This window comes from Phocoena sinus, chromosome 15 (assembly GCF_008692025.1).
Source record: "Phocoena sinus isolate mPhoSin1 chromosome 15, mPhoSin1.pri, whole genome shotgun sequence".
Lineage (NCBI taxonomy): Eukaryota > Metazoa > Chordata > Mammalia > Artiodactyla > Phocoenidae > Phocoena > Phocoena sinus.
Window position 1 is genome coordinate 46,539,083 of NC_045777.1, and position 23,644 is coordinate 46,562,726.

General features: G+C 45.9%; 1 protein-coding gene across 1 annotated transcript in view; it reads left to right on the top strand.

Moving 5' to 3' along the window:
* RALGAPA2 (Ral GTPase activating protein catalytic subunit alpha 2) overlaps positions 1-23,644 on the top strand; it is a 284,371-nt gene that overhangs the window by 86,517 nt on the left and 174,210 nt on the right. The window contains 5 exon segments of the mRNA XM_032604977.1: positions 3,608-3,633; positions 3,636-3,686; positions 3,689-3,717; positions 10,354-10,591; positions 13,797-13,961. Of these exon segments, the coding sequence (XP_032460868.1) occupies positions 3,608-3,633; positions 3,636-3,686; positions 3,689-3,717; positions 10,354-10,591; positions 13,797-13,961 (509 nt within the window).

Below are 23,644 nucleotides of genomic sequence, written 5' to 3' on the forward strand. Positions count from 1 at the left end.
AATGTCCCAGAGGTAAGCAGTGCATTAGAGTTTCCCGTGATGAGTGTCTGCACATCCCTCCAACTCCTAAGGTTTGGGGGGTGGGGGGCAGCCTCTCCCTTCTACTTGTCCAGTCCGGTTCTTGCTGGTTCCTCCCACCCAGGGAGCACCCTCCCTACCTGCCTGGCAGTGGTCAGCACCTTCAGACCCGGGCTGGTGGCACTTGCCTCCCGGAAATGCTCGGGGTCCCTGTTCCCAGGCCTGTGCTCTGGAGGCTGGAGCCATTGCTCAGGGAGCCGTGGGGGTGAGATGGGACTGAGCCTGCAGAGCCTCCAGGGCCTTGCATCCAGCCCTTTTCTTTCTCAGATGAGGGGGAGCGGGCCCAGAGGAAGCCGGCGGGCAGAAGGTGCACAAATACAGGAACCACAGATGTCAAAATGGTCACTTGAAGCTGTACCTTCCGGTGTCATCTTTCCCAGACTTTTAAACTTAGCACTGTTTGTCGAGAAGCTGTTGCTAAAGCGTCACAGGGATGAACAAGGCAATTTAAACAAAGTTAAAAGCTGTGTCAGTAATGTTGAAAGCAATGAGAATGCTGGAAGCTTTCAACGGAAATATCTGCTCCACATACCAGTTGTATCAAGTGTTTTTGATGCTTTTTTTTTCCTTTGAAAACTCTATGAATTCTGTATACCAGTGTATCAGTAATATTTTGATATTTTTGATAATCTTTTTTGGGGTGAAAATTCTAGGAAATAAAATTAAACAATGCTTCTCTGTTTCTTTAATAATTCAGAGATTTCCAGGTAAAACTATAAAAAAATCAAAATATAGGGAATAGATGAAAATACTCACCGAAAAAAAAAAAACTGAAGTCAGTAGAGCATAGACCAGGGATGTGATCTATTTCCCTAGCAGATTTTCCTGTGTATTGAAGTACCGGAACGATCAGTGAATTCCCTCCCTCCCTCCCTCCCTTCTTTCATCTGGTAAATAACTAGGGAGCTTCTACTGTGAGGACAGAGGGTAAACTAGACAGACAGGGTCCCTGCCCTCCCGAGGCATCCGTCCTCATAGGCCTGAGAGACGCGATGAACACAAAAGTGGGGTCAGGTGGGGTTCAGCGCTAAGAACCGTGGAGCTGGTTGTGGGGGGCAGTGTGGAGGGTGGGAAGGCCTCTCTGAGCAGAGCCCAGAGGGAAGAGCATCCCCACGAGGAGGAACTGCAGGTCACAGCTGCTGGGTTCCGGGCAGGACGAGATGGCGGCCAGTGCAGTGGGGGGCACCCCAGGCTAGGGGGCACAGGGCCCCGCGGGCTGCAGGAAGGTCCCCGCTGCCTCTGCTTGTGCGCGAGAGTGTGACACGACCCGATTTATGTTTCCAAAAGATCTCTGGCTGCCGCGTGGAGAGAGACAGTGCCTGGAGTGCAGACTCTGTGGCGGTGGATGACGGTGGCTGAGAGCAGGCTGTAGCCCGGCAGGTGCCGAGTAGTAGCCCCCAAAGAGGGGATAGCCGGTGTTAGTGAGTAGGTGTGCAAGGAGATGGGGCAAAGTAGAGAACAAAGAGGCAGCAAGAGCCGGCTCCTCCGCCACTCGGGCAGCACACGTGGGCCGTCCTGGGCTCGCTCTGCAGGCAGGTCCCCTTTGAGAGGAGTGACCAGAGTTAATGTTTCTCAAAACACAGAGGAACAAGCAGAGGTCAGAACTGTTAGCAAAGATTTTTCCAAACTGGAGGTAGTTTTCCGCCCCCATTCTCTTCCAGAAGACTCCGTGTGGGAATGTTGTGGTTCCCAAGCTTTCTTAGGTTCAGAAGTTAAACCTACCCTGTGTCTGTGTCGGTCTTTGCCTCCATCAGGTCTGCATTTTTGGTAACAGTTCCCATGACTGAGGTTTAGCTGAAAGTTACTACGTTTCTTGTTCTCACCTTCGCATGATGGGTGTGGAAGGGCTGTTTTTCCTTGTCTTGAGCATCACACAAGGTGCGCAGCAGAGGCGACCCTGGGTGCAGCCCTCCCTTCCCCCTGTGACAGGGCCCGGGGGACGCTGGCCGGGCGAGCGCAGGCTGTCCAGCCCTGGGCCATTTCTCCCTCATCCTCCTCAAAGTCGCCATCTGCTGCAGGCATGCGTGCCCCGATCCTCTAGTCCTGAGCCTGCAGGGTCCGTGGGTAGGGGGCCGGGCGGGCAGGCAGAGCAGAGCACAGTGGGAACGGGCACCTGCAGAAACCAGGACAGAAGTCGGACAGGGTCAGCCACAAGGAGGGCAGGAGACCCTGGAGAAGTTTAATGAGATCCAGCATCGTGTTAAGAGAAAACATTGTTCTCAGAAATGTGAGAAAACTATAAAGGAACCATGATTTGAGATCTCATTATCCGACCTGGACCAGATTACTTTGTCCACTTGGTTTTATCACTGAGAGCCAGGCCAAGGAGGAAGTTACAGAGATGAACGAACGGTTCGTGCTCAAGACCTCGAAGTAGTTAAAGGGACCGGGGTGATTTCCCTCCATTAACAGAAAATAATGTGTTCTCCGTTTCCATGGCATCTGGGGGAAGATATGAAGAATGTAACTCAGCTGTGAGAGAGAAGAATGCCCTTTGGCTGTGCTAGGGAACTTACCATCATCATCACAACTGGCGGTGCTATTTTGTGTCTCTAGTGTTTTATACTCTTTAAAGACTTTTTACATAAAATGCCATCTCCGGGACTTCCCTGGTGGCGCAGTGGTTAAGAATCCGCCTGCCAACGCAGGGGACACAGGTTCGAGCCCTGGTCCGGGAAGATCCATATGCCGGGGAGCAACTAAGCCCGTGCGCCACAACTACTGAGCCCACGTGCCACAGCTACGTAAGCCCATGCGCCTAGACTCGTGCTCTGCAACAAGAGAAGCCACCTCAATGAGAAGCCCGCGGACCGCAACGAAGAGTAGCCCCTGCTCACCACAAATAGAGAAAGCCCACACGCAGTAACGAAGACCTAACACAGCCAAAAAAAAAAAAACACGGTCCGAGGAGTGCTGTGATGGAGACGTTGTGACCGTTGTTCCGAGGGGTGCCCTGTTTTTGCAGCATCAGGATCTTCCAGGCACAAAGCTCCATACCCTAAGTGTCCAGTGGTGACCTTTCCCAGCCCTCCTACCTGTGGGAGTGCTGTGGAGCACGGCCACCCACCACTGCCGACGGAAGACCTCCCCAGGACGAGGACCAGAAAGTCCATGTTGTTTACTGTCACACAGAGAGATAGGGAGGCCACTCAGTTTAAGTAAAATAATGGACGTGAAAGTTTGAGAGTGCTGCGTAAGTTCAGTAGGCACAGTTCTCCCCGTGTGCACAGGTGGAGAAAACGCGTCGCCTCCATTTTTACAACGGGGGGGGGGGAGGTCAAGCTGGGATGAGACCTGGGTTGTCCTGTCTACTGATGTGGGCACAAGAGGCGTATTTTTAGAACTGTGGTAGCATAAGCTAGCTTATTTTGATAAGTATGGTATTCATTATGTAATGGGCATTGAGATACTTCTGAATGATATGTGAATATCAATTTTGGTGAATCCTTAAGAGAATTTCATGTACCTATAAATGTAAGTGCTTTGGAGATGTGATTAATAATATGAGCTTTTATTTTGGGTGGCCCAGGGAACAGATGTTGCAAATACTACTCAGGATACAGAAGCTGTCATGCAGAAGCCAAAGGATAAACAAATAAAGGACTTGTTTGCCAGAGCTTGGCAGGGTTACTGTTTAGGGTAAGTCTTTTTTATTAAAACACTGCAAATGCAAGAAATGAATTAGATTTTACAGCAAATTAGTTTTAATCACAGAATTTCAAGAGTAAAATTAAACTAACTTTAAATTTCTAAAAATTTAATTAGAAAATTTCCTTCTTAGCTTTGTCTTGAAGGTTGTAATCTTGTCTTTACAATCAGTGCTGGTCTCCTCTTAGGCCTTCCCACCTTTCTGCCATCTACTTCCTCTTTTGATTTGCTGAAGGTTGCTGGAAATTAGGAGATGACAAGAGCTGATGTCCTTGGTGTTGGGCCAGGTAGATTTGAAGAGGTGAAGGATGGACAGAGCATGGGAATAGGAATAGGATGGGAGAGGTTCGGACTAGAGATAAACGTGTGAGGGCCATTGATGTGCTGAGCGATTGTGTTTAAAGCCACAGGGCTGGGTGGGATCACCTGGGGAGGGAGAGTGTGTCAGAGAGAAGAGGGCCATCTGCCGATGTCAGATGGAGAGGGCCAGCCAGAGATGCTGAGGAATGGTGGCCAGTGACCTGGGAGGGTAACTGGGGGCGCATGTGTCCTGGATGCCCTGAGAGCAGTGTTGAGTAAGAGGAGACAGCCAGTCGACTGTTGGCTTTGCCAAGATGTTGGTGGCTGAGGATGTTCTAGGGGAATGAGGCCCCCTGGAGTGGATGGAGGAGAAAGTGAGAGCTGGGCAGTGGAGGTCCCAGCTAGAGTCACGGCTTTGCAGAGGGAATGGTGTGGAAGGGAGGGGGGAGGAGGGGTGAGCTGGAGCCAGCGGGGGTGTGGGGAGGGTTTCAGGAAGGTGGCGGTAAAGTATGCTCGGGTCACCAGTGGGGATGATCCAGGGAGGGAGAGTAGCATCGTCTGGGGCAGAGAGAACCTCAGAGGTGAAGTTCTGGACCAGGTGAGGAGCCAGGTTGGCCTCCAATGGGAGCGGAGAGCCAAGGAGATGGCTGCGGTTCCTGCATCTCATGGCAAGAAGGGTCCAGCACAGGAGTCTCTGACGTCACCCTGAGGGACAGGAGAGGAGAAGGCAGGTGAGGAACTGACGGCCTGGAAAGAAGTTGAAAGGGTCCTGAGGGCGACAGCCTGTTGCAGCATTGCTCTTTTCTAGAATCACTAGTATTTATGGAATGCATAGTAGTTATGAAATATTTCTGACAGAGAGCAGTGTGAAAGAATGTGACGTTCTATCCAATAAAGGCTGTGTCCAGTGGATGGGCCTGACTTTGAGTAATCCAACAGGAGAAGGAGGGTGGACCATCAGCTGGGGTGACACTGCAGGGACAGAGGTGGCTGCCCTCCTCAGGGACTGGAAGGTGGTTTTGGAGGTTATTGTGTTAAGAGGCATATCCAGAATACAGGTAGGTTTTCTGGTGGTGAAAGTGACAAAAAAGGAAGTTAGTACTCTAAATAAAGCCAAATATTCCCTTTGTAACGCAAGAGAAGCCAGCTGTTCATATTAATTTTGAACAGTTTACTATGACTGAATGATCTTGACCTGAACGAGAAATGTAGGAAAGGCTGCAGAAGTAATTGGCATGAACTCAGTTAACCCCTCATGGTATAATCACCTTTAGTCTGATTAACCTTAGCCTTCACTGGATGGGTGAAGTGCTCTGCACACCCTTCTGTGTGTCCAGCTTTGCTGTGCTCTTGCCTGTAAGGTGGCACTGACAACCTGCCCTGCGGTCTGCCTGGACAGACAGACCCTCCGCTCACCTTGCTCTGACTCTGGAGCATCTCACTGTTCGACCTTCCTGACCTCCCCTTCTTTTTTTTTTTAACATCTTTATTGGGGTATAATTGCTTTACAATGGTGTGTTAGTTTCTGCTTTATAACAAAGTGAATCAGTTATACATATACATATGTTACCATATCCTGACCTCCCCTTCTTGATGGGGCTGGAGCTGCCATGTGACATGGATGGGGGCTGGGCTTAGGCGGCGGGTGCCTGGGCCCCACTCCTCACCAGTTGTCTAGTCCCACGTCTATTGTGGGTCTTGGAATTAGAGTGAGAACTTGTCACTAAACTAAGCAAGAGTGTATTGTGGAGTGTGGTTTCTGTTTGTTTGGTTTTGGTTTGGGGAGGGGGGCAGAATCCTCCTCATTAATGGAGAAGTCTTGTCAGATCTTACTCGAAGATGAGTTTTGAGTCCATGATTATTAATGATTTTGATGTCGTTGTTGTTATTATTTTGGCAGTGGTTCAGCGCATCCAGAGGATTGCTTACATTAATTAAGAGCTAACCATAAAGTAGCGGAGAGAAGATGTGCTTTTTAGACTTAGACAGATTCTGGGTTCTGACCCCAGCTCTGGTACTTCCTGGCTTGTGTGGCCTTGAGCAAATCACTTCATCTTTCTGAGTCTTGTCCCTAATCTGCCACAGTCAGGAAAGGGGCTCCTTCCTACCTTCCAGGGTTGTTGGAAGGAATCAGAGAGGATGCACCTGGGATTTATGATCATCTGTTGGCCTCCCAAGTCCTTTTGTGAGACCCCAGGAGGAGGGAAATGTGAAAGGTCAGGGCAGATCTGCCAGGCAGTCAGGGCGGCTCATCTTAGTCCCATCCTACAATTAAATGTGCCGTCTGGGTTCCCTGGTGGCGCAGTGGTTGAGAGTCCGCCTGCCGATGCAGGGGACACGGGTTCGTGTCCCGGGTCTGGGAAGATCCCACGTGCCGCGGAGTGGCTGGGCCCGTGAGCCATGGCCGCTGAGCCTGCGCGTCCGGAGCCTGTGCTCCGCAACGGGAGAGGGCCACGACAGTGAGAGGACCACGTACCGCAAAAAAAACAAAAACAAAACAAAAAAAGTGCTGTCTGATCATTATTTTGTGTGGTCATGCAGGCCTGTCTACAATTGCCAGATACTTGATTTTTAAAATTTTGAATAAAGAGACTATTAAAGGGGACGGGGAATTTTAAGTTGCCATTATCCTTTTATCTTTTTCTAATTTTTCCTTTAGTGTTTAGTTTTTTCTCTGTCAGTAAATAAGTTGGGTTGACAAATTTTCTTGAAATGATAGTTGAGTTTTACTTAGTTTTAAATACTTACCAAGTAATGCTGATTGCCATAAATGATGCTTTACATACTTCCATCAGTGCTAACTGTGCCTCCTGCTTGAAGCTCAGAAGTATATCAGGAAACTTGGACTTCGGTCCTTCTGTTATAGCCTGAGCCAATACCTTAAAATTATGTCCATCCCCTAAGTGAGGTGGGTAGAGTGACATAGAAAGTGGTTGGTTCGGAAACTTTGTAAGAAAAGGAGTAATTTACTAGTGAAGGTGTCTTTTATACGTCTTGTGTGCCAAGACATACTTGATAAAACATGACTTTCAGTGCCGAAGGATGAAATTAGGGATGCCCTTATTCAGCTTTTTATCTTTAGAGAGAAATAGGACTCCAGAAAAGCCACGTAAATGTCCAGGTCACAAACCAGGTTAGTGACAACCGAGTCTGAGGCCCTCTCTTTCCCCCTTCCTGTTAGAAAAGGGAAACCTGTGAAGAGGGGGCCCTGGGCTTACGTCTGCTGACTGTCCTTAGCTGTGAATGAGAATGAGGTGTGATGTGTGATGATGCACATGTTTGTGAGATTTGCGGAGGTGAAGCCTGTAAGCTGCAGGAAGTCACGGTTCTGTCCTTGTCTAATAATTAGTCAATAAAGCGAGGCCAGTGCAGGACCCAGTGGGCATCTTATACACACTCCTCTGCTTTTAAACCTGAAGCCAGCGCCGTGACCACATGTGAGGCTGAGTCCTGGCAACTTGGCCAGTCTCTGCATTCTCCTACTCTGGAAGATTATATGTATAGTTTCAAATTTATTTTATTTTATTTCTGGCTGTGTTGGGTCTTCGTTGCTGTGCGCGGGCTTTCTCTAGCTGCGTCGAGCGGGGGCTACTCTTCGTTGCCGTGCGCGGGCTTCTCATTGCGGTGGCTTCTCTTGTCGGGGAGCACAGGCTCTAGGTGTGCGGGCTTCAGTAGTTGTGGTTCACGGGCTCTAGAGCGCAGGCTCAGTAGTTGTGGCGCACGGGCTTAATTGCTCCGTGGCACATGGGATCTTCCCGGACCAGGGCTTGAACCCGTGTCCCCTGCATTGGCAGGCGGATTCTTAACCAGTGCGCCACTAGGGAAGCCCCTGGAAGATTACATTTTTGATCTACCGTTTATTAATTTTATTGTGTATATGCACTTTATGGTAATGACCTCAAACTCATTTTGAAAACAGGAGTGTAAAAAATGAATAAACAGAAGCTGGCATTTTAGTCAGAATAAAAATGTATAATAAAGTACTAATAACAATAAATGGTAACATTATTTTAATTTTTCCTTTTGCATTATCCTTAATTTTTAAAAAATTCATTCATCTTAGAACCAGATTTTAAATATGAGTGTTTAGAACCTTGTTTTCAATATACTCAACTATTTTAGCTCAACTTTAACATTTTTACCCCTTTAAAAAGTGTAGTTAACATGAATTAAAACAGAGAACAGGTACATTGTCACGAGGGTCACTTTATATATGATTTTTCAGGTGGTCAGAGCAGGCTTGTCTAGGTACAGACTCCTTTCTTTTTCTCAAAGTTTTCCTAGGTCTATATTAGAAAAAATTTCTCTTTTAATTAAAAAGCAGTCTACGGCCATACGACCCTGAACCCGCCTAATCTAATCTAAATTAAAAAGCAAATTCACCCCCATCCCATGCACAGTACAACTCCTGACAGCAGTGGGAGCCTATTTGCATCTGGGTTGGGCAGAGATATTGGCGAGTTGGCACCTTACCTGGTACATTTTAGCTCTGACAACAGATCAGGGAAGTTACCCAGACTTTGGCTATAAAGATTCCCTCTACTATTAGGAAAGCATCTGGGGCTCATCTGAGATGGACTTGACACTTCTTTCAAGGGAGATGCATTTTGGTTTTTTGTTGTTGTTTGTTTTTTCTTTTAAAGATTTATTTTTTACTTATTTTAGTTTTAGGCTGTGTCGGGTCTTAGTTGAGGCACGTGGGATCTTCGTTGAGGCATGCGGGATCTTTCGTTGTGGTGTGAGGTCTTCTTTCTAGTTGTGGCGTGCGGGTTTTCTCTTCTCTAGTTGTGGCGTGCAGGCTCCAGGGTGCGTGGGCTCTGTAGTTTGCGGCACGCGGGCTCTCTAGTTGAGGCGCACGAGCTCAATAGTTGTGGCACGCGGGCTTAGTTCTCCAACCACGGATTGAACCGTCGTCCCCTGCGTTGGAAGGCAGATTCTTTACCACTGGACCACCAGGGAAGTCCCGGGAGATACATTTTGAGTTGAGTTTTAAAGGATGCGGAATATTTTGGCAGAGGTAAGGAGCTGGGCACCTTGGAGGTAAGGAACTACCCAGAATACATGCATAATTGTCTTGTTGTAGGGTTGCCCCTGCAAGCAGCTGTAGTACTGTGGACCGTGAGACCAGGGGGACTGAGGGACTTAGGGAAACGAACTCTGATGGGGGAAATGCAGGCTGCTTCCTGGAGGCTGGGGGTGGGTGACATCAGGGACATCCAGGAGGAAGTGACGTCCAAGTTGCGACCTGAAGAGTGGGCGGAAGTTAAAGAAGCAAAATGAGGAGGGAGGGAAAAGAGAGGGAGGGAAAGGTACGTGCAGAGGCCGGGAGCAGGAGAGGCCAGGTGGAGGCCCTGAGGGCTTTCAGTGGAGGAAACTGAGTTCTTTTCACAACTACGCTGCGTGGCAGGTGCCTGCAGGACGTGGCACGTGGGCTACGAGTGAGCAAAGAGAAGGGTCAGGAAACCAGCATCTTGAGAGGTCTGGGTTGAACGTGGGTAGTGAGCAGATGGTCATTGGAGCCATGAGAACGGGGACCAAAACCTAGGCAGAAGGTGGGGTGGCAGAGGATGGAGTGAGTGTGGAAGATGGAGCGGTGTGGGCTATTCTTTCAAGAAATTTGGCTTTGAAAGGGGAAGAAGGGGCTGTAGCTCGAAAGGGACATCAGGTCTCAAGGGAACTTCTGTGGGGTTTTTTTGAGATAAGGAAGAATTGGATCATGTTTACATGCTGATGGGTAGGAGCTGGAGAAGTAGGATGGGCAGGGGGTCAAGGTGAGGTGGGGTTAACAGAAATGCAGAGTCTGAGGAGGAGGCCGGGAGCAGGGGTTAGGGTCGGGGGGCACGCAGGAGAGCAGGGCCCCCTCCCTGCACGGCCTGCAGTGGGGGAGGAGCCGGGCGGATGCAGGCCTGGTGGGCGGAGGTCCAGGGCATTGTTTCCTGGGGTTTGTGCTCTGAAGTCTGCTTTGAGCTCATCTGCTGCCAGTCAGGCGGGAGCTGGTGGAGTTGGAGGTTTACCTGCAGAAGACAAGGCTCGGAGTGGCCCCTGCAGGGCGTGAGGGAGCGAATAGGCTCCCCAGGTCCCGCCAGGACCAGCCACAGACACTAGGATCATTTTGATCAGTGTCTGTTCAGAATGATAACTAATTTCACAGTAGCTCAAATCTTGATTGCAGTGGATCAGATGCATTTTGAGAAATTAAACACAGTATCCCCAAGCACTTTTTATGTTAAAATTCATTTTATTAATAGTGATTTTCAATGTTTTGTCGAAAGTACACTTCTTCCAAATGGAGATGATTGAATTCTCCTGTTCATTGGTCGCTTTCAGACGCTCATAGTGGCCTGGATCCGTGCAAACCTCTGCGTGTACATCTCTCGGGAGCTCTGGGACGACTTCCTTGGGGTGCTGTCCTCCCTCACGGACTGGGAAGAGCTCATCCACGAGTGGGCCAGCATCATGGACTCCTTGACGGTGGTGCTTGCCAGGACCGTGTACGGAGTTGAGATGACAAACCTACCTCTGGACAAATTAAGTGAACAAAAGGAGAAGAAGCAGCGAGGCAAAGGTACTTGCTGCCTGGCTGGGTGGCACCGGGTGTCTGAGTCTGGGGAGGAGTGTGTATTAAACAGCAGGCAGTCGACGCATGGAATTTCATAGTCAGCTGAACCAGCTGTACGGACAGTATCTTTTTTTTGTGTGTGTGTGGTACGCGGGCCTCTCGCTGCTGTGGCCTCTTCCGTTGCGGAGCACAGGCTCCAGACGTGCAGGCTCAGCGGCCATGGCTTACGGGCCCAGCCGCTCCGCGGCATGTGGGATCTTCCCGGACCGGGGCACGAACCAGTGTCCCCTGCATCGGCAGGCGGACTCTCAACCACTGCGCCACCAGGGAAGCCCCGGACAGTATCTTTTAACGGTGGTGTTCAGTCGCGTCTCCTAGCACTGTGTCCCCTTAGTGAGGATGACGGACAGGCTGGGAAGAAGGAAGAAGGAGGATTGGGAACAGTAGTGATAGCAGTGGGGGCCGGGTGCACCTTCTCTGCCTTCACCCTCAGGGGAGCCTGTGATGTCCGTGCCACTCTCCCCACATCACAGACCAAGAAACTCAAGGACAGAGTCCACAGGGATTGGCTCACTCGGGGTCACACAGCTAAGAAGCGGTAAAGCCGGAAATCAAAGCCAGGCAAGTCCCACTCAAGGCGCCCCACTATTTATCATCTATTCTGCTGCGCCCCACCCCCGGGAAGGTGGAGAAGTTCTGAATGCTTCACATGGAGTCATTCTGGCTTTTTTGTGTTTCTGGGTGAAAATTGTTGTGAGACCTGGAGTCAGATCAAGGCGGGAAACCTCAGTACTGGTCTCTGTTGGGGATGACACTCTGCAGCCCGTCTTCATTACTGTTTTTAAGGCTGTGACGCAGTCCTTGGATTAGTTCCCTGTACTCCAGCTTATTGTGTAAAGATTTTGAGGCCGCTCGTAGAAATACACATAATACAATGGATAAAATACATAAGGACACTGGGGCGGAATGAACAGGGGTGGAGCTCCAGGCATGGATAAAATGCCAGGATGCACAGTGAAGAGCCTCGGTGCTGCTGGGGAGGCGGGAAGGGGGCCACCGCAGATTCAACTCTGATCATCACAGAGTAACACGGGAGAATCACAGAGTGCAAAAGGTGTAAACAAGCTAGTTGCTTGGCTTGTCCTGGTCCCTGGGACCTGTGAGGAATTTTCCTCCAGAGACTTACAAAAAGCATGTTACTTGCTGTGGTCAACTACAACCTCGACAGTGGTCTTAGTGTAGATGGTGTCAGTTAGCTTTGCTGTGTGACAAAGCACCCCAAAATATAGCGACTTCAAATAACACCATTTATTCAGATCATGATTTTATGGGTTGGCAGTTGTGTTGGCCTCACAGCTGCATTCGCAGTCAGCCGGGCTGTGACATGCTCAGCGAGCGGCAGCTCCACTGCCAGGGGTTAGCCGGCTGTCGGCTGCGTAGTAGAGGTGACGAGGCCGTACATCTTTCATCACCCAGCAGGCTAGCTCAGGCTGTTCACCTAATGGCTTAGGGTTCCAGGAGCAGGGGAGGACACACTCAGATTTTCAGGTACATTTCAAATCTCTGCTTGCTCAGTTCTGCAACCAAAAGTCATGTGCTGAAGCCCAGAGTTAATGTGGGAGAGGATGACGGAGGATGTGGATACGGGGAAGTGTGAACCAATTATGGTTAGTTAACTGCAGAGCCATCTAGTTAATGTGACTGATTCCTAGAATGTCTTCATTGCAGTCTGTGAGTGGCTTGCCAAGGCACCGATTAGTAAGAGCAAGTCAGTGAGAAACCAAAACTAACTAGTTGAAGTGTGGGGCATTCCAGTGGAATTGTCTAATCCCAGTTTAGATTTAGACTGTCTAATGCAATGTTCTCACATACTTTAGCAGAAGATCCTTTTTTCTCCCTAGTTGAAGTTGTAAGGAGCCCCTTCCTCAAAAAATATATTAGATGGAGATTTGGGATTGAAGTCAGGGCAGGGAGCCCAGAGCCTGAGCCCTGGGCCTCTGTAGTGTCCTCCATAGCAGCTCTGGGGGCCTCTCTGTAAACCCAGAGTCTGGGAGGGTCTAGGTGCTTCCAGCCAGGAACTTGGCTCCGTGGACTGTGGCTCTCAGTCCAGAAGAGTCTACCTGACTGGGGCACCTTTCAGGTTGGAGGGGAGTGGCTGAGACAGAAAGTAAGGACTTTCTCAAACTAACCATGTTCCCTGCCTCCTGGAATTCTTATAATCCACCCTCCCCTTCAGCCCCCAAAATATTCTCTTCCCTCCCACTATGCGAACACAGATTCATAGGGAGAGATAGGCTTGTCTTAGGAAGGTAAACAACTTCAAAAAATGCTGTTTTCAGGAAAGATACAGAACAAATGTTACTATTTAATTAATGACCATGGCAAATATTTCTGATTTATTTATTATATTGCCTTATTCTTAAAACACATTTAAATATCCATTATAGAAATACTTGCTGTACAAGCACTAGATTTGTGGAAACAAAGTACACTCTCAGAAGAATCTGGGTGTGACAGCGAGCCACAGGTGGCGGCCACCAGCCACATCGTACATGTGCAGAAACCTCTAAGTGCCTCATTCTCTTTTCTTCTGTCTTTCTTTTGATCCTTGACCACTTACTTACTTAAAATACTTGTCCAGAGCAGTATGAGAGGAGAAAAAAGGTGATTCACAGATCTGCAGTATTTTACTATTTGGAGCTTCGCTTAAAATAGGATTTTGTATTGTTTGTAGAATTTCATTAACTTTGCTTATTTGAGTATAATTAGAGTTTATGGGCATAAATTTTCTTTCAGGGATTCATGGAGAGGTTGGCGTCTACAGGATGGAATACTGTTCTAAAATCAGGATCTCTAATTTACTGGTGTACAGAAGCAGTTTTTGGAGTATCCTGGGAGCAGTGGTGTAACTTCCTTTGACATTGTTCTTATGTTGAGGAAGATTTATTAATGTTTTTTTGTATATCAGAATGAGTACTGTGAAGATATGTGAATTTTCATGAGACCGTTGAAGATGCTTGAAAAATACTTCGGCAACAGGAATTTTCAGATTCCTGATATATGAATAACTCCCTGAATTGTAATATAAGGAAGTGGCACCTAATCTGCTGACTTATATGCATCATTCTATGTATGACATTTGCTGAGCAGCACAGGCTATGAAAGAAATAATGATGAATTCAGGCTCTGGATTATTTTTCTTGTCTCGTAGGCTGTGTTCCAGATTCTCAGAAAGGAACCACCGTGGGGAGATCCTTTTCTCTGAGCTGGCGGAGCCACCCCGATGTGGCCGAGCCCATGAGATTTAGGAGTGCCACCACATCCGGGGCGCCGGGAGTTGAGAAAGCGAGAAACATCGTCCGCCAGAAAGCAACCGGTAAGCACGTGTTCTAGTAGTTCTCAAAGGAATGGATTTATAGGAATCAAATGTTTTTAAAGTTTTAAAGTTCCACTCAGAACTTAAAACACCAGGCCTTTTATTAACTGAGATGTCTCTGTATCTTTTCAACTTTCTGTCTAACTACTTTCCGAATCAGTTTGTGACATTTATTTCTAAATCCTTCATTGTGAAAAAGAACTTGAGATGTTGATATTGAGTGAGATATTTGTGCAAAAGGGAGAAAATAGATGTTTTGTTTGACCCTTGAAGAAAATAGATTCTTAGTAATCACACAACCAGTTGCATTGTTGTTGCTGTTGAATGATGCTGATCTGAAGAGAGGGTGGAAACTTATTCCAGCAAAGAAAAGGAGAATAAGGGCTTAGTTTTCAGGACTGGAAGGAGACATTTACATTTTTTGCTTCTTTGGAAAATGGAGCTTTACATGCCTGTAGATGTTGACCTTACAGGCTGTTAGAATTAACAAGAACTTGACCGGGAACCTCCAGTTAATCAAACTGTTGCTACAGTTTACTCTTAAAAAGAGAGAACTCTTTAATAAGTAAGCTTGTATACAGTTTTTATTAAGAACAAATAAAGCCCGAACCTTCCCAGTGACTTTGAGGCTGTAACTTAAGTTTAAAACAGATTCCTATGAGTTTTTCTCAGATTCCTGTAGTTTTTCACATCAATAATACCATGCAATTGTAATTGATATTCAGCATGTTGACCGCAGAGGGAAGGTCACGTTTCCTCTGGTCATAAATCAAGGAGTCATGGACACTCAACACTTTTTCCAATGCTTAGTGAAGGCTTACTACAGATGGCTTAGGATCCTGTTGGAGTTTTAATGAAAATATATTACGCCTCAACCCTAACTCCTCCTTGTTTTCACCATAGTATTTGTTTGTCATTGTCACCTTATTTATACCCTCCTTCTTACTTCCTCCTCTCCCTGAGGAGAGACCTAGTTTCTGGTAACAGGCAGCTTTCGGGGAGGCTTATTCACGCATTTCCTTTCTCATGCCAGCTCCCAAAATACCTTTCTTCCATCACTGGATCCTTAAAAGGGATCAGAAGAGAAGTTTGTGACAAAGGTGGCATCATGCCTGAGCTGCCCAGACTTCCTGCTGCCCCTCACAACCCCTGAATTACAGAGGTGATGAAAGTGTTCATTCAAAGCACTTTTTAAAATTTTATTCTCACATTTTAACGAGCAGCAAATGATTGTATATTGCATGTTCCATATGCCACTACTTGGCCAAAACACAGCCATAGGAGAGATGGCATCTTCCTTTTTCAAGAGGTATTCTAGACCAGCAATACGGTAGAGGCGCCAGTAGGTTTTAGAAAATCTTCTGTGCCTTTATGCCCGTGCGGTTCTGTTTATCAGTGTTCTCAGGGACCTGAAAAGTCATACAAAGCTAAGAGCTTTTATTGGGTTGGCCAAAAAGTAACATCTTACAGAAAAACCCAAATGAAGTTTTTGGCCAACCCAATACAAAGTCATGTAAAGGTCCTTGTAGAGTATGTCACTTCAACACCATAAACCTGGCCTTTGCAGGATTCATTCAGTTAAAAACACTTGGAAGCATAACCTTTAAAAGAGAATGAAGATGAGAGCTATTGAGTAGGACAGATCTATTATCTTCATGTATTCTACACACATACATATATGGATACGTATATATGTATTTCCTATTTTATATTTTTTAATATTATAGAATATTATGACTTGTTGCCTGTGAAAACAATGGTTTTTGAATATTTTATTATATCATGCTGTTTTATAAATGTAATCTACATAAACTACATGAGCTTTTACTCACTTCTATTATTTTTACGTATTTTTAGTCTTTTAAGAAGGCCCAGAACATTTTTATGGTAGATTTTGGTTGTGTAGAGGCCACCTTTTAATGAGAGAACAGGAAGCAGCTCATGACATTAGTTTGTGCACTGTTATCATGAAGATTTTTTGTTATGGAAGACCCATTTGAAAGTGACTTTTTTTTCTAATCTCAGTAAGAGAATATTTTAAGATTATTCTATTATAATTTGCCCCACAGACTACACTTAGACTGAGAAACTGTCAGTGATGGTGGCAAGAGGGAAATATAAAATCAGCAATTGTGGAGTAGGGGAGTGACAATTTATTTAACAGAGAATGTACTCGTTTGCACCTTAAAAGCACTGGCAGGGGGAGTCTTAAGAATGACAGAGTCAGCCTCCATTCCTGAGTATGAATGATGCTAAAACTTTACATGTCTAAAGTGAATGGTTAAAGCAAGTCAATTAATTTTCACACAAAATAATCTATATTTTATTATCTCTAAAATATCTAGTGATCAGTTTTGGAAAAATGCACAGTTATTTGAATTATAAGAGGAAAACCTTTTTTCTTTTTTTTTTGCGGTGCACGGGCCTCTCACTCCCGCTGCGGAGCACAGGCTCCGGATGTGCAGGCCCAGTGGCCATGGCCCATGGGCCCAGCCGCTCCGCAGCATGTGGGATCCTCCTGGACCGGGGCACGAACCCGTGTCCCCTGCATCGGCAGGCGGACTCCCGACCACTGCGCCACCAGGAAAGCCCAAGAGGAAAACGTTTTAAAAGCAACACTCAAATGAAATGTCCCTGACATTGAGCATTAGACAAATCTTTTAGGAAATTTGAAGTCAGTCAGTTTGATGTTTACACAGAAGTCGTTTTCACCTAAATAGTATCTTATACGTTTGTGATTATGCCGTAATCAGTTCTGCAGACAGTTCTGTAGAGCTGGGAATTCTGATAGAGAGTGGGGGAAGACAGGAAAGTAAAAAGTTTGTTTTGCCTTTTGCAAATGTGTCACTACCGTTTGTAGTTGTATTCCGTTAATATTAAATAAAATCATGTGAAAATAGTACAGCAAGTAAACCTCCATATTTTTGTTTTAAGGATAAAACTGGTTTTACTGATGGTGGTTTCATATGTATGAGGCCTATTCTCTTCCTGTGTCCATCCATTTTCTCAAATGGTTTTGACTAGCAGTACATAGAAACTTAAGAACACCATAAATTTTGTACTAAGAAATTGTGGATTTAATAAGCACGAAATGTGATTTAAAAGGATGGGTTTCATGGAGATTTTTTTACCTTTTTCCCAAATATCAGACCCTTGAATGTTCAACTTGACTTTTATGTGTTCTGAAGCTTTTAGGCTCTTCAGTTTACTAAACGATTTGCTTCTCAATACAGTCATCTCTCAGTAAACCAATTTTTGAATTATTGATTATTTATGAAACCATTTTAATCTTAGGTTAGATTTTCCGTCCCTCACCATGGCCTTTTTTTTTTTTTACTCTTTTTTTTTTTCGGTACGTGGGCCTTTCACTGCCGTGGCCTCTCCCGTTGCGGAGCACAGGCTCCAGACGTGCAGGCTCAGCGGCCATGGCTCATGGGCCCAGCCACTCCCCGGCGTGTGGGATCCTCCCGGACCGGGGTACGAACCCGTGTCCCCTGCATCGGCAGGCAGATTCTCAACCACTGCGCCACCAGGGAAGCCCCTCACCATGGCCTTTTTGTTTGGACCCATTAGGAGGAGAAAACTGGTTGTAATGTCTGCCCAAGTAAACAAACAAGCTAAATGTGAATCTGATACACAGCAGAAAAAAAGGAAAGGCTCAACATACAAAGCATAAAATGAGATTGATTATTTGTGAAAGGCCTGTGCTCCCATGCCATCAGAATGACTGAAAGTTGGCTGTATTTAGAGACTATCATTAAATACTGTGCTTTGTGCTAACTTCCTTCAAAGTTTGAAATGACCTCCTTTGAATATTTAAAGAGAGACCAGAAAAATAATAATAATGAAAAGGAAGTGAAAGATCCTGCAGTTCTTCTGACATGATTGTTGCTTTATCTCTCCTGGAAGCTAAGCGAAGCCAGTCTGTCAGCAGCTGTGCCCACCTCTCTGAGGCTTTGCCCGCCACTAAAAGCGTCCCGCTTCTCCTCCACACCGTGAGCGCTCTCTTCCCTGGTCTATCTTACACCTCTTGCTCTCACAGGCTGTCAGGTACTGTAATGCTGTCTCATGTGGCACCCCCACGTCCCTGGGCTGCTCCCGCTCGCCTCTGCGCCTGGCTTCCTTTGTTAATTTCCCCACGTCACGCATGCCTACCTGGCCATTGCACTTTGCCTTTATTTTCAACGAATATCAATTGTTTCTATGCAGTTAAGATGCTTAGTAGCAATTGGATAGTCAGGCAGAATTTCTGTAACACCACTGGTCTTTGCATTCCCAGCTGAGCACGATAGTTTTTACGAGGGGAAAACAGCGATGCCTGCCTCGTGTGCCTTCAACAGGGAGCCTACAGAGAGGAAGGAAGTCTTTATAAAATTCTGCAACAGTTACGAGTGCGCCCATGTTAGCATGTTTGCTGGGCCTCCCCCGCAAAATGAATAAACTGGAAAAATTCTGCAGGCTAGACTTCCTTGGAGTTCGTAAATCATGTAATAATTCATGTTTAAAGTAATGATCAGGTTATACAGATTCATACTGATTATTGAGCTTAGAGTAAAAAAAAAATGATAAAAATGGCTAATTTCCAAAACAAAGAAATGTTGTTCCTGGCCTTCAGCCAGTTAAAATTGAGTTTAGCTACCTATTGTTTATATACAGAGCACTTTCTGGTTTATTAAGATGTTACAGCACCAGAAGAAATTTTTGGCATGGACACCTCAACAAAAGGATTTACTTTGCTCTACAGTGAATAATTAGGTCTATGTCTACTTATTTTTCAGTGATCCTAAAATGAACTGAATCTTCTTGTTAAAGCGGGAAATATTTCCATGTTCTTTTTATTTTCCAAAAGATGGTATTATAGACTAGTACTTATTTAATACTGGAGATAGCTTACTTGTGGCTTTGAGTGGCACTAAATCATGTCATACTGTGGTTTAGCAAAGCAAAATTAGCTTCATTCCCCTGATGAGAATCTAAAATATCATATTATTTAATTTTTAGAATATGAGGGAAGACTAAGAACTGTGTTTCTCAGAAAGCTCTTTTTCCCTAGTAAATACTGAAGTTGGAAAATAGTAAGAATGGTACAGGAGAAGATGGCCACCAGTCAGTTAAATTACCGATGAGCATTAACTGCTTCATAATTTGGTTTTCCGAAAAATACTCCTGCCTGGAGATGATTAATAAAGTATTTAAAATACTTTGGCTTTCTATTTGGCTGATATACATCCATAAGGAACTTTTTGCATGGTGAAAAGTTTTCTTTTTTCACAACCCACTTTTTCCCATTTTGTTTAAGTTTTTTTAACTAGTTTGTCCAGAATGTGTTCTCACAAGAAATCTTTTCCTGTTAGTAATTTCATTTTGGAAGCTTTTTTTCTCATTCGTTATTATATTTTAGTTTACTCAGATTCTTGATTCCTATATTTACATACACAGTTCCAACAGAAGCAGAATATGATTTAGAGCAGGGGTTCTCAACTGGGGATGATTCCCCCCGGGGAACATGTGGCAATGTCTGGAGACATCTGTGGTTGTCACAGCTGGGGTCATGCCACCGGCATCCAGTGGATGGATGCTGCTAACCATCCTACAGTGGAGAAGACAGCCGCCACAGAGAACCGTCTGACCCAAAACATCAGTGATGCTGAGGTTTGAGAGACCCCGACTTAGCGTGGAGTGAAGCAGGCCATGCTTGGTCCGTGCTTTCCGGCCTCTGCCATCCTCACTACTGGTTTTACAGCACAAAGGGTGAAGGGACCGAGCACTATGGTGACTTTGAGGACGATCTGCTGATCTGTTTCATCTGAAAACCACAGTCGCAAGCTCCTCCCTCATCTGAAGCCATTTCTTCTTTACCAGAAAAGTGAGCCACGGTCCCACGTAACTGTCCTATCAAGAGTCTGGGCCCAGAGTGATGCACGTCAGTCCCCAGTCTGAGATTGTGCTTCTGCCACTGACTGGCACACGAGAGAATTAAACGTGTGCTCCAGTTTGAATTCTGGTGTTGGCATATCTTGCTAACCTTTTGCTGAATACAGATGTAGTAGGCATACATCGCATGTGCATGATACACAGGCAATTTTAATGTTGACCTTCTGGACACACGTTCTTTACTAGAAGATGATTGCTAATTTTGTTTTCATTTAAGTTAACATTTCTTGGTTTTGTTCCTTGTCTATATGATTATTCAACCCACCAAAATTGTTTTAATAACCGAAACTACAGAGAGTTGCTTACCTTCACCCACTATGATGTCTTATTCTGATCCCTTTGGGGCTCTCTGTTTGGTGGCAGCAGAACTTTGGGACAGTCACAACCACCTGTATTCCGTTAATTAGTATGAATAGCTGCATAAACGAACACGTGGGGGTGGAACTGGCAGTTTCAGTGATTTCCTTTTTTTCTCCTTTGTGGAAACAATTCTTTCTAGCTGTTTTGCAATTTTAACTGCTTTTATGTTGAGACATGTATCAATCTGTAGCACTTACAGGCCATGCAGATGGTAGATTTTATTTTTCTTTGGGGAATATTGTAATAGTAGTAATTAGAGGATCAGTGATCTTCCCACATTCCAAAAGAGGCTTAACGGGACCTGATTGAAAGTCTCACTTTGCGGCGTCTGCGTCTGGTTCTCTGGCTTCCAGGTAGCGCCCAGTTATCAGGATGTGCTTGTGGGCAGGGTTCGGGCTGATTCACCTGTGGTCCTCGTGGGACACGTCAAGATGTTGAGTTGATTTATGTCTCTGTGCTTTTCATAGGGTCAGCTTGGTTTGTGCACAGTGCTTTAAAAGTTAGGAAATGGCACAATTAATTTTGCTTGTGCAACCTCATATGAGGGGTAAATGGAACCCAGAATTTTGGTGATTGAAGAATGAGTCTCAGTATGTTTAATAAGATGGATTAAGGAAGGCTTAGATTAAAGAGTGAATGAAATTTCTTTTGAAAAGTAGTCAGATTCTTGAATAAATAGAAGTTTCTGAAGAGTTTACACACTTAATTTAATCATGCCAATTCTTCTCTCAGTGTGGGAAAAAATGAAATTAATCCTTATTCGATCATTTTTCTGGTGCTTTGAATGAGCTTTAGAAAGCAATGATTTAGTAATGGTGTTGGTGTTGTGTAACGTACACTATCAAGAAGCTAGAAAGTTGGTGCTTTCAGAGTTTGGGTTATTGGGTTAGCTCTGCTTAAGAGAAAGTAAATTCGGTCAATCTGACATAGAATTCAGCTCTTTGAAGTGATTCAAATTGTGTGATAGTCAAAACAGAGAATGCATTAGACCTCCCAAAATTTATAACGCAATTTTTATATAACCTAGACTGTCCTTTTTATATTTTGCATATCAGATAATCCTCTACCTTGATATTTGCATATCAGTGTTAAATGGTTTTAATCTGTCATGAAAGAGCATTTGCTACAGCTGATCCTGTAGACGGGGTGCAGCCTTAACAAAAATAAAAAGCCAGCAGAGGGAGCTCGAGAACTGTTTAAAAAAGAAAGAGGAAAAAGGTATTAAGAAAATGTTTCTGATATTCATTTGTTCATCTATACAAAACAAATCTTGAGCATATACTTAGTACAAAGTATGAGAAAAGGCCAAAAAGTGTACATATACATAACTTGTGGGATAAGGAGAATTTATATCCTTTTTTTTCACACTCTGTCAACATAACAGCCAAGTACAGGGACAGCTCAGGGCACCGTCCCCACACAGCCTGACAGATCCCTGGACCTATGGTTCTCCCCTTCCCTCCCACTCTTCTTGGCGGTTCCCGTCCCACCTCTTCCCATGGTTTCTTCAGGCTTGGACTTCCTCCATCTGAGAAGGCCCTACCAACAGGTTTACAAAAACAGAGCATTAAAGCCACATCAGGCCAGCCTGTTGGGATGGCAGACCAGCTGGCCATGGCAGGTTCTTCGTCTGTCTGTTGTCTGAGGACCAGGGGGGACACTCGAGTTTGGAAGCCGTGGTCCTGTGGCTCTGTTGCATCCCACCAGATGGCGTCGTTCTTTATCTTGAAAATGATGCTGCCACTGTTGGCCCCGCTCTTATTTGTTTCTGCTCAGAGGCCAGAAATCAACATCTACCAGTTCTTGGCATCACGTTTAAGGGAATAAAACCCACTCTTCCCACTGTCCATAAAGACCAGCGGGTGCCAATTATCTTTTAGAGAAGTAGGAAGCTCTTGGGCTCCCTCTGCTGACCTGCTGACTGGGATTTACAAGCAGGTTCATTAACAAGTAGAAACCCTTCCCAGAAGGTGTCAGTATCTTGCATAACTAGAATAAACAATGAAAGAAGACAGTGGGAAGGATGGTCCGCGGGGTCATCTGGCTTCTGTTGCCTGCTGCTGAGGAGTCTGGGAGTAGAGCCGAGGGGGCTGGTTTCTGCTCCGGGATGCTGGGCAGAGCATCCCAGAGCGCTTAGGATGTCCGGTGTTTCTCGTGGCTGTTCAGGAGCAGGGAAGAGCAGAGACAGCCTGGACAGACGAGGCTGTAATGGGCTGTAATGGGTCTGTCTGCTCCTGCCACCTTCCCTTACTCTGCTTGTCCCCTAAGCCCAGCTTCCCATCAGTATCTGAATGGAGAATGTGGCCCAGGACTCTGCATTATAAGCGAGGGACCACACACATCTCACGGTTTTGAGGCCTGGTAACTTGTATCAGTGTACTTAAAAATGGAGCTTTTATGTGGATAGTAAAAATAAAAGCAGCAGTCCTTTGGTGAAATCCTCCGTGTTATATTTAGAACCTTCCTACATACACCTTCCTGGTTGGGGCCGACCAGCCCTTTGGATTGTGGCTCTGGTGAAAGGGTTACACAGAATGGGGGCACCTTGGTGGCGAGTTGCATTTCAGGTGAGGAAGCAGGTGACACTTCCAGGTAAGGCTGAATTTTGATGAGTCCCTTTTTAAAAGGACTGAAACTTCAGCTGATGAAAATTTGGGGAAAATCTGGGTGTAGAGTTCCGTGACTGCACGGGGGAGTGTGGAGCCTGGGGCACAGGCAGCGGTGGGGGTCACACGCAAGGACCACGTGGCACGTCCTACAGGAGGGGTGCCTGGGTGGCCCGGGGGAGGTCAGCCTCAAGGGGGGAGCTGCAGGAGCTGTGTGGGCAGGGCCTGCTCAAGACTAAAGTGAGGGAGAGCTCCTGGTGGGGGATCAAGCCTGTGGGGTGACCTCTGGGGGCCCTGGAGTGCAAGCCTGACGGACAGTGATGGGGGCCTGGGGCCTCCGCAGGAGGAGTGGCGCGGTCGCATCTCTCTTGTAGCGGGGCCTCTCTGAGGCCACAAGTTAGGAGTCTGATGGTAATGCCAGAGCAGAGGGATGATAGAACTCCGGAGCTGCAGAGAGGTGGTGCACCTTGGGTTGTCTTTGGAGATTAAAATGAACCGTGAAGTTTAGAAACGAGCTCGGAGGGACTTCCCTTCTTTAGGGGAATATAGTTCATAGATACCCTAGCTGGGATCACCCAGTGGTCAGTGCTCAGCTGTGGTTTTCTATTTTATGACATATATTTATTGATTCTCTAAAAACACCAATGGGTCGTTTTTGTACTTTAGTGATTAATTCAACCTTGCATTTGGTGAAATGTCATTAAATAATTACAGTATTTTATTTTAGACAGTTGTACATTTATCTCTTAAAAAGAATAATCAAGTTGAAATTCCCATTTCTTT